We start from the raw sequence: 12,114 nt of genomic DNA, 5'->3' as shown, positions 1-12,114 counted from the left end.
AATGCTATTTTAGGTTGCATTAACAGAGGCATAGCATGCAAGTCACAGGAGGTGACATTACCGCTCTATTCAGCACTGGTTAGGCCTTGGCTGGATTACTGTGTCTAATTTTGGTCACCAATGTATAGAAACGATGTCGATTAACCAAAAGGGATCCAGAGGTGACATAGATGATCAAAGGGATGGAATGCAAGTCATATGAGCAAAGACTGGGGAACTGAGTATGTTCAGTATGAAAAAGCGGAGATTAAGGGGATAGGACAGCAGTGTTCAAATACTTGAAAGGCTGCCATAAAGATGGAGAAAAGTTGTTCTCTCTTGCCACAGAGGGAAGGACAAGAGGCAACGGGTTCAAACTACTGCACAGCAGATTTAGATTAAATCCCAGGAAAAACTTCCATATTGTAAGAACAGTAGAACAATGGAACAGACTGCCTATGGAGGTTGTGGAAGCTCCTTCACTGGAGGTTTTCAAAAGGAGGCTGGATACCCACCTGTCTTGGATGGTTTAGACCAGTGGTGGACAATCTGCACCCTGTCAGAGTAATCCGCTGCGGGCCGCAAGATAGTTTGTTTATACTGACCTTACGCAGGCACGGCCGCCTGCAGCTCCCAGTGGCCGAGGTTCCTGGCCAATCGGAGCTGCGGGAAGCAGCAGCCAGGACGTCCCTATGGCCCGCGCCACTTCTCGCAGCTCCCATTGGCCAGGAATGGCAAACCGCGGCCACTGGGAGGTGCAGGCAGCTGTGCCTGTGGACGGTCAATATAAATAAGCTATCTTGCAACCCGCCAGCGGATTATCCTGACAGGCTGCATGCGGCCTGCGGGCTGCAGATTGCCCACCATTGATTTAGACACAACAAATCCTGCACCTAGGCAGGGGTTAGACACTAAATAACCCTTGCAGTCCCTTCTAACCTTATGATTCTATTTCTATAAATTTCAAAATCTCATAATTTGATCTCTAGATTACCTCAGCTGCTTACACACAGCTTCAACTATCATTTGTGTATAGGTGACTCAACTATCTCTCCACTCTTGCACTCTCTTTTTTCAATCTCAAACTCAAAGTAACTAAAAGTGAACCTCAAATCTTTTCGTATCAAATTCTCTCCATTACTTCCTTTCTTCGCTATTGTTGTTAACTTCATTCTCCTAATCACACAAATTTACAATCTTTGTGTCATATTATCTAAATTCCTCCATCTCACCACATTTCCATACTGCCAACAATTCCCTTCCTCTTTCGCTAAAAAATCTCAGTAATCTGACACTACCTTTCTGACACTCTAGTCAAAATTCTTGTCTTTGTGTTGATCATCCCCTACATCACTACTGCAATTTTCTCACTATCTGTTCACGCTTATCATAGTCACCTTCAAGACTCAACTCTGTTCCCTTCCTCTCGTTACCCATACATTTTGTATCACAAGTGCCTTTGTAGCCTACTTCTAACTTTTTATCTTTATGCTTTTTTTCACATTATCCTTTAAGCCTGGAGGTGAAATTTTCAGAATTGCCTAAATGACTTAGAAGCCTAAGTCCCATATAAAAAGCAATTTAGATACTCAATGAGACTTAGACTTCTGAATGCCCATGTTATTTTTGAAAATAGAACTTAGGGCCTAAAAATCTTTAATATCTGCCCCTTAAGCTCCTAAGTCACTTTTGGGCTTTTGAACATTTTTACTCACTAACAGCCACTGAACTTCTTTACATTCAAATCCCTCTTTAACATTACCACTCTGTAAAATCTGTCACAATTAAAACATTATTTCATATATTTCTTAACAAACAGCAGTACATCCTTATATTGAAATAACTGTACACAGAAAGAAGACAATCAGATATTTAAAGTATCTGTAAATAATATATTGAAAACATACACATTCTTACCTGTCTAATTTTTAGGTTTGTTTCACCATCTAAATTTGATGTTTCAATGTAGCACATGGCTTGTGGTTCACTTATTTTAGAAAAAAATAAAGCAATTATCTTTTAATATATCACAGTAACAAATATAATAATTTATTGACATGTAAAAGCTTTCTGTAATCTCTTAACATATTTATATATTAAATTTCCTTTAATAAAAGCCTTCAGATAAAAAAGCTCCTACGGACAAATAGTTGTGCAAAATTATTAAGTCATTCACATTTTCAGAAAATGTCTGCCATAAATATATCAAAACTATGAAGAAAAACGTGTATATATAATTGGAGTTTTCCAGACACTTAGAAAGCTTCCTATTCAAGGTTCACATGTGCTCACTAATTTACATTTAACAGCTGATCAGAATATTCCAGATATTTCAAGTTCATTTGCAAAAGGTCTATTAGTATATTTCTTTATAACAGACATGCACAACTGATATACTGCCATTTAGCTCCCAAAGAGGTCTTCCCTCTTTTTATGTAAACCTTGTTCTCAAGGAATGAGACTACAAGTTTGAGATTATGCAAGATACTGCAACTGGAGTCATGCATTTATTCAGACTCATGCTACCACCCCGCCATGTATTATCATTATACCATATTTCCTATGTCAACAGACTTAATCTTAAATATTAACTAATAAATAATAATAAACATTTGTATAGCACTTTTCATTCTTAGTAAGACATTTTCAGATACAAATTGAGTAAACATTATTAGTCCCATTTTACAGATGGGGAAATTGAAGCACAGAAACATCAAGTGACTTGCCTAAGGTCACATGGTGAATAAGCAGCAGAGTCAGGAATGATGGGTTCAAGATTTCTGAAATGTTTTACTCAGCTGTCAGTTCCTGGACAGGAGCACAGAATCAATAATTTAGATCTGTGGTAGAAATTTAGCTTTGTTTTTGTAAGGGCCCAGGAAGTCATTAGAAATACTTCAAGTAAATAAATAGGAATTTAATCTCTATGGTGATTTGAAATCTTCTAGGTTTTAAACAGAAAATGCTTTTACTCTCCCTTTTAAAAAATTAAATTGGAAATTCAATATTATTAAATAAATAAATAGAGAAAGTTTAAAGCATGTTTTTAATCAATGCTGAATAGTAGCCAATGTGCCATTAACTTTATCTTGTGGCAAATATTTTGAATTTTTTAAAATGTATGGATTACTTCTTCATATTTTAACTGTATGCTATTAAAATATGACATTTAATTATCACAATTATCTCACTGATTTTTTTCTTGGGCAACTTTTCTAAGAATGTAAATGACAGACTTCCATTTAGACTGTTTTAGTATAGCTGATTCAATAAATGCCTTTGTCTAATTTTTCATTAGTTTAACAGTCACAAATAAACTCATTTATGAAGCACTTTGAAAAAGCTAAGGCAACAAAGACATTACAAATAAGAGACATGCTAAATTGCAACCATTTTAGTAGAATGCAAAGTAAACAGATTACAGTTAGATCACAGCAGGCTGTTTGATTTGTTAGTGAAAAACAAAAGAAGGTGCAGCCACAATACAAACACTCGTATAAAGCTGAAGTATATCAAAGAAACATGCAATTTTCACTACACACAAGAATGGAGCTATTTTTCCATCACATGCAGTACAGAATGTGCAACATCCAACTTTGTGCAGAGGGTCCTAATAAAAATGTATCAAATGTTAATAATTTGTCATATTATATAATTTATCGAAAACAATGAGTTGCCTATGGTTCAAATGTATTCCTCTCCACTTGCCTAAAGTACAACATGCAAAGTTATACTATGGTTTCACAGTGACGGTTTGTTTTATGAAAATTTGCTTCGTAATTTCTGTGAATATAATACAAAAATATACTCGGGAGGAGTGAAACAATTTTTCAGTATTTGGGAATACTACTGTACATTTATATGTTTTAATAACCTATATAAATATCTTGATCAACTAAATCTTTTCTACTTCAATAAAATTCACCTCTGTAATGTGTTTGTTTTTAAGACAGTTGATATCAACATAGCTATTCAGACAAAAATTGAACTACATTTTTCAAATTTGGTACATGAGGACCCACATACACTGTGCAACCAGTTTTATTCTAACCTTGATGACAGACTGATGAGATCAGCTGGGAGATGCTCCCCATTGGTCACTTTCACTATTTCCCCTACTGCCACCTACATATCCCAGTTTAAAAATGATTAGAACAGAAAAATGAGTAACGGGAAAAAATCAAATGGACAAAGAGACAAAAAGAGACGAAGTCTGAAATTATTATACAAAAAAACAATACATGTTAATAGACACATTTGATGACAATTTTTTCAAAATCCATTTAAATCAGGTCAGAGAGCAGAAGACAATATATAAATTTCTGCTCAACCAGCTTGCTTTACTTTAAACACAGATTCTAAGTTTCAGAAAACTTTGATAATGAAGTTAAAATAAAATGCGAGCATCCTATGTTCTCAAATCACAGCTTATATAAAGGTCCCAAAGCAGAGATACAGTAGCATTAGAAGTAGTATTCAACTTTTTCTGAAAAGGTAGGACGACAAGTATCTTTACATGTAGCTAAAAATCCAATTTAATTTGCATCCAATCATAATTTATAAACTTTGATTCTAAGTATTATTGATACCCAAGTATTATAATATCCAAATATACTTAGTACTGTCTCTACACCGTATGTTTGTACAATGCCCAGCACCGCAAAGCCCTTGCCTCTAGAAGCTACCATAATAATATTATATTGCTTGGAAAATAATGACCATTTGACAATATTTTATTTATCTTAATATACAGACTGGATAGAAGGCTCAGATTAACACACTAGTGAGTTCATTGCGGTTTTTCTGTAAAAACAGATGCAGTTGAAGGCACTATCTGGCTGACAAGCATGCGGCACACATTTTTCCTCTTCTGAAGAAATTCAATACACATACACACACAAATAAACTATTCTGTTTGCAGGCACTCTGTCATGGTACAGAAATGCAGGAGGGAGGGAAACTTCAGGTCTGTCAGCCCTTTGCAGCCTTGGGGAAAAGAAAGTCACTCTTGAGACTAAAGAAATTCCTCAACTCTCCAACTTAATACGACCTGTATAAACAGACTAAGTTTATCCAAAGATAGGAAAGCCACAAAAATATGAATAATTAACTTATTAATTTTGTTTCTTCATCTGGGGATGCACATTTTCAGTTTCTTAGTGGCCATTCTACTTCACTGAGACTCACAAGCAGAAGAGTCAATAAGAACACAAGATTCTTTTAGTCTTATTTTACACACTTTATTTGATTAAATCCTCATCTCTCTATAACTTCAGCTGAGTGCTTTCATGGCTATAGTAATGATTCAAAAATGAATATCTGCTGACAGAACAAATAACTTTATAACAATTGATGAAAAACTCTTACTAACCTGAACTATCAGGACTAAATTAATTATTTTATCGGTCCTCCAAGCACCACATTTCACAATGATGTCCCCTCCTCAAGGTGTTTAAAACAAAAAAAAACTGTACTGAACCTCTCCTAAATGGCCCTAAGACCAGAGACCTGGACTGTCAAAATGTTGGGATAGGCTTGTCTTGGAGAGACTCACAAACTTTAGAAATGAGTGTCCTCATAGCTTCCACACCTCTGGCCTCAGAACAGGGGGAAAACAAACTTTCCCCGCGATCTGATAAAACACCATGGAAGCATTAACATGAACAACCAAGCCATACAAATACAAATATTCCCTTGTAGTCTGTGGATCTGGTACAGGGGACTGAAAGCATGGCAAAGAAACGTGCTTCCAAATTGTTAAGAGTGTACCCATAAAGTTGCTCCTGGACCCCCCCCCCCCGTCTTTCTCAGGGTCTGTTATTTGCGCAGGTGTTTCCCAATAACTTAGAAGCAGACATGTTTGGACCACAGATGCCCATCTAAAAATCCACCTTGCCTGTTGATCAACAACACAATAGTCAGGATGTCAAGCCCCACCATCAAATAACTGAATTCTGAAATCTCAACAGCACTCAGACAGTCCTCATCGCAAGGATGTAAATATATAAAGGAGATGCTTCTTTTGTCAATTTTCCGTTTGCTGGAGCCTTTGTGATGTAAGTCCATTCTGAGTTTGTCAGTTCAGTCTCAAAAAGATACGAGTCCTTCCACCGTAACAGGGATAAAACTTCCCAAAGTAACCAAGAACTCTGAGTAAAATTCTCCAGAAACTGCTGTTCCTTGCTCAAGAACCAATCACATTTTAGCAACCTAAAATAGAGCCTGGCCTATAGAACCATGTTAACATAGAATGCACAATCTACTTGAGAGTGATCTGGCACACAAACTTGAAGTTCTGGATCTGATTCCAGATCTCTGTCACTCATTCTGAAAAGAGAATACTTTCTTGATATCGAAAAGCATCCCCAAATGAATGAATTTAAAGAAGGAAGCACAGAAGGAGTTCTTTTCCAAACACATATACCATTCCCAGTCCATACCAGCCCATAAAATCAAAGAGCTGTAAAGCAGTTCTCTGATAGCCCCCACATTGTTCTTCACCAAGTGGAGTTAGGATACAGGAGAGAATTAAACCCCCTGATTGTGGGTGGAAGGGAAGGATAAAGACTGGAGCCCCACACAGCTTATCAGGTCACTGCTGCTTCAAAAGACCTACTTCTGATGCCATGCATGAGGAAAATTCAGGGCGTTACTGTAGTGTATCTGGTGAAGACGCTCTCTGCCGATGGGAGAGAACTGTCCCATTGGCATAACAAATCCACCTACACAAGAGGTGGTAGCTATGTTGGCAGGAGAAACTCTCCCGCCAACATAGCATTGCCCAAACCGGCACTTAGATCAGTGTAACTTACGTTGCTCAAAGGGGGGTGGGCATATTCATCTGGACGACATAAGTTATACAGACGTAAGGGGTAGTGTATACCAAGCCTCACATGACTCTGCCATCTCCCCTCCTCCTTTTCATACTTAGCATATAGATCCTATAATGACTGGAACTATCAAGGCATCTTTTTGTGTCTCTCTCTTAATGTCGGTCACTACTCCTCAACAAAACAAGAGAGCAGAGCACGCCTCAACTTCTACACTCCTATGATAATGCAGAGAGGACACATTGTTTGTGTATGAAAGGGGCCTTCACCAAACCTTCAGAAAGAACTAAAAGATTTCACTTTCTCAGATGCTGTGCTGCCTAACAAGATATTGAAGGAGAAGGAACACCTCTGAGTTACAAATTTCTATCCCAGGAGGACAGAAATGGTAATAGGCTTTGGAAATAAGTACTAACAACATAAGAACGGCCATACTTGTTCAGACCAAAGGTCCATCTAGCCTACTATCCTGTCTTCCAACAATGGCCACTGCCAGGTGCCCCAGAGAGAATTAGAAGAACAGGTAATTATTAAGTGATCTATCCAATTGCCCATTCCCAGCTTCTGGAAAACAGTGGCTAACAGCCATTGATGGACCTATCCTCCATGAATTTATCTAGTTCTTTATTGAACCTGTTATAGTCTTAACCTTCACAACATTCTCTGGCAAGGAGTTCCACAGGTTGACTGCGCTGTGTGAAAAAATACTCTCTTTTGTTTGGTTTAAACCTGCTGCCTATTAATTTCATTTGGTGACCCCTAGTTCATGTTTTATGAGAAAGAGTAACACTTCCTGTAGGGAGCCAGGGTGGCTCCCCTCCGAACCAGAGGGTAAAGAGCCACCCTTGCAGCCCGAGTGGGCGGGGCCAGGCCAAACTTCCGCCAATCCCCGGAAGGGGAAGGGTGGGACAGGAAGTACAAAGGGCGGGGCCCTCTGCCCAGTGAAGAGAGCACCAGGGAGGGAGACAGACACAGGCTGCTCCCTCGTGATCCTGCTGCTGACCCAGGCAAAGCCCTGGGCAAGGAGGAGCCTGACCAGGAGGAAGGCCTGTGGCAACCAGGGCTGCCAGTCGCTGAATACCCAGAGGACCTGGAGGACCGGGCCAGCGTGAGTCCGATACCGAGGGGAAGCGGGAGTGGCCCGCAGCGGAATACCCGGACGAGATGGAGGGACCGGAGCGGCCCGCAGCGGAATACTCGGACGAGATGGAGGGACCGGAGCGGCCCGCAGCGGAATACTCGGACGAGATGGAGGGACCGGAGCGGCCCGCAGCGGAATACTCGGACGAGATGGAGGGACCGGAGCGGCCCGCAGCGGAATACTCGGACGAGATGGAGGGACCGGAGCTGCCCGCCTGAGAGACCGGGTAGGAAGTAGCCCAGGGGCCGAACTACACCGTGGGGTGGGTGTGTTTGGTCAGCGGGCGCAGACGGCCCCGCTGACCCAGCGGCGGGACTTTCGCCTCCCGCCACTGTCAGGGCCCTGGGCTGGAACGCAGTGGAGTTGGGTGGGCCTGCGTTCCTCTACCCTGGCGCTCCCCTGCCTGAGGGGCGCGCTACTGATTCTTGCCGGCGCTCCCCTGCCTGAGGGGCGTGCTACTGACTCCGGCCGGCACACCTTCTCCGCTAATTCCCCAATGCCCGGAAGGTGTGGCTGAGGCCTGCCACGGAGACCATAGCTCTCCATCGCCCCTAGGGGCTCGGAGGACCGACACCTGTCACACTTCCTTATTTACTTTCTCCACACCAGTCATGATTTTATAATAATCTTGCCATAAAGCAAACAGAATAAATGATTCATTAGAGAGTGTGCTTAGAACCCAAATTATTTTATGTTATTACATCAGCACTTCACAAAGATATCTACTCTGTAATACTGGACATCTGGATGACATTAATTCCATGACCTATCGGGACCTCTGAAATACAACAGATTGCCTTGCTAATTAAGGATTCATAGCTTTAAAAAAATCCTTCAAATGAAAATTCCTTTCACAGTATCTATTGAATAAAATGTTACTTTTTGACCAATGACTTTAAAAAAAATCAGTATTCTGATCTCATTTCAACATATAAAAACCAGGAGCTATTTTCTTGTGATTTAATTTTAATAGAACATTAATTGCAATAAATTAGTTTTTTTCATAGCTGTTTTGACCATTAAAATGAGAAGTTCATATCATATACAGAAAAAGAAAATAAAAAAGGTAATTTTAAAGGTAAATCATTATTATGTGGCTCTTTGGGGAAAATCTGTCTCCTCTCCCTAGTTTTGTGACAGGTCATTTCTTGTATTAAACAATCCATAGATTGTAATTAAGGAATATACTCTCTCTCTCTCTCTCTCTCTGATTTTAGATTATCATTAGGAAATGTTGGTTTTAACTGATGATCTACACTAACAGAAATCCCCAATTTATAACAACTCACCTCCTTCCAACCCAACCACCTTTTATAGACTACCAAAGATCCTTATCTTGCAAACACTTTATGCACATGAATGGTTTATTAACTTCAGTGAATTAAGCACATGCATAAAGTTTAACCCCAAACACGCACAAACACTCTGAAGTTATAAATGCTTCCATTGGAGCCACTTGCAAGGTCCTTTACAGTCAGTCCCCACCCGGCCTATCATCCCTCATTCGCGATCAAGTTGTCAACTTAGATTTAGGGTTTCTAGTGCCTTGTGGCACACAAGGCAACCCATTTTTCCCCACTGTCTGTCCAGAGCAAAATGTTTGACTCCATTATAAGTTGTCTCCATGATGGCAACATCCTTCTGGATCATCTTGAAATAGGTTGGTCTTTGCTGTCCATGTCTTCTCTTCCTTTCGGGTGGAATCCAGTCTAAGACAGACCTTATGCTTCTGCCTCAGAGAAGTCTGCTGACATGGGCCAACCACCATAGCCATCCCTGTCTGATTACTGAGTCCATTGTCTGCTGACCCAGACAGTGCAACACAATTCCAGATTGGTTACACAATCTCTCCAATGAATTCCCAAGATTATTCTCAAACAAAGCCAGTGAAATGCATTCAGCTTCCTGCCACATCATCTGCCACATTTCCAAGGCATACAGTACTGCAAAGCTATCTTACTATCCCCCTACAAATCCCTCCTCAAAACTCTCCTTTGCTGTGATTCCTACCAAAAACTTGATAGCTATTAGGCTGCTGGTGTGCTGAGATCATTGCCCATCATGTGGGCCAATACTGCCTGTTTACTTATACTTACACCCCTTCTCCCCCCCAGCTTTCTGCATCCATTTGATGTCTCTTGGTTTACAGACTAAGTTTCTTTGGGCAGGAACAGACTTTGTTCTGTGTTTGTACAGCACCTAGGATCCTGGTCCATTACTAGGGCTCCTAGGCCCTACGGTAATACAAAAAAATAAACAAAATTAGAAAATAGATGCATACAACTGCAAATCAAAATACATAAGTTATTCTGCAGCATTTAAATAATTCTTATTTCAAAGTATTTGTTAGAATAGGTACCGCAAATAGCGCATGACCTGATCAAACAGATTCTGAAAAAAGTACATCTTTTACATAGTAAAATCTGGATTTCATAAATAAAACTCTCCAAGGAAATGATGATAAACAACCTCTAAGAATATTCATTAAAAAATAAAAATGATTAGTTTATACTATTTATGATTTTATGCAGTGTTGATGTTATGATTAATATAAACAGAGTTTTTGTTTCATGTTTAAAGATCGAAGCTTTATATAATTTGAAAACTTGGATGGAATATACAGATATTCTATTTAACATCTACATATTAAAGAATGAAAATAAATTCTCTGTTCATAAAAACATCAAATCATAGGTAAAATTTCATAATTGATAATTTGGTGGTTACTCAGTTTACACTAACACGAAAGTAAATCTGAACATAACCGTCAAGATTAGCAACTATTCATAAAAACAGACTTTTCTTGTATGGGGCAAAACATCAGTGTATCTTTAAAAATGACTGAATTTGTTATTAATATAGTGAAAAGTTAATTTGTCTATTACTGCATTTTGCCATCTAGCCAAACAGATCCATTCACTATATCAAACAACAGATTTAAGTCTAAATGCATTAAAGGTCCTGGTAATATAATGCCCCTAGGGGATTAGCAGACCCCTCTAACAAAACTGACTGGTACAATTCCTTTTATTTATTATATATGCTAAGCATGAAAGTGTTTACGATTTTAAATACCCAAATACAGATTATTTTTCAATACTAAATGTAAAATTATGGTAGAGGTAAAGAATATTTCTGTTTGTCTTATTTCCTTGGAGCAATCACAAAATTAATGCAGGGTAGAGAAACCAGCCTCTACATTGTAAGCATCAGTGGGCATCTCTACCTTGATGAGAGAAGTACAGTGTCAGCAGGTATATACTCTTTGCCTTTTATTATAACTATATCTCCAACATCTACCTGTAAGAAAACTGGGAATTGGTTAACAGTCAAACACAGAATCTCTAACTTTTATTCCTAGGTAAATCCTCAATTTGCCAAAAGACAGTTCAAAATTTAGGCAACAATTTTCAAAAGAGTGTAGGGGTATTAGGTCCCCAAATCCCACTGAAATGAGGCCTAGTCGCATTGTATTCCTGGCATTGAATATATTCCACTTTAATCTCCCTTGATATTGGGAACTCTTATTATTGTTGTATAGTCAGATGTATATTTAGCCTAGTTACACAAAAGGAAATTAGTTTCCCTAAACTCAGAGTTCTGTTGCACCACAGCAGATGCCTGCTCCTGGTTCCAGCTAACTTGTATGTAACCCATGCAAACAGATGTGAACCTCATGAAATTAAACCTTTCCTGTTTGTAATTAGATGATTTCACAGGGGGAAAAAAAGAATCTGATTGGATCAAATTTACTGAAATCTCAGGTTACACAAATCTATGAAAGCTGTTTTTTTGACAAATATTTGCAAATAAGAACATAAGAACAGCCATACTGGATCAGACCAAAGGTCCATCTAGCCCAGTATTCTGTCTTCTGACAGTGGCCAATGCCAGGTGCCTCAGAGGGAATGAACAGAACAGGTAATCAAGTGATCCATCCCCTGTTCCCTATTCCCAGCTTCTGGAAAACAGAGGTGAGGGACACCATCACTGCCTATCCTGGCTAATAGCCATTGATGGACCTATCCTCCATTAATTTATCTAGTTCTTTTTTGAACTTTGTTTATAGTCTTGGCCTTCACAATGTCCTCTGGCAAAGCATTCCACAGTTTGACTGTGCATTGTGTGAAGTAGTACTTTTTGAACAGTACTTCTGTTTCCCTA

At 39.2% G+C, this 12,114-nt stretch overlaps 1 protein-coding gene across 1 annotated transcript in view; it reads right to left on the bottom strand.

Annotated features, from left to right (window-relative positions):
* ATP8A1 (ATPase phospholipid transporting 8A1) overlaps window positions 1-12,114 on the bottom strand; it is a 247,394-nt gene that overhangs the window by 177,705 nt on the left and 57,575 nt on the right. The window contains exons 8-9 of the mRNA XM_077815716.1: window positions 11,177-11,250; window positions 1,897-1,966 (exon numbers count right to left, since the gene is read on the bottom strand). Coding sequence (XP_077671842.1) covers window positions 1,897-1,966; window positions 11,177-11,250 — 144 coding nt within the window. The remainder of the gene's footprint in view (window positions 1-1,896; window positions 1,967-11,176; window positions 11,251-12,114) is intronic.

This window comes from Eretmochelys imbricata, chromosome 4 (assembly GCF_965152235.1).
Source record: "Eretmochelys imbricata isolate rEreImb1 chromosome 4, rEreImb1.hap1, whole genome shotgun sequence".
NCBI lineage: Eukaryota > Metazoa > Chordata > Testudines > Cheloniidae > Eretmochelys > Eretmochelys imbricata.
The sequence above is the reverse complement of the archived record's forward strand: the minus strand, read 5'-3'. Positions and strand labels throughout refer to the sequence as shown.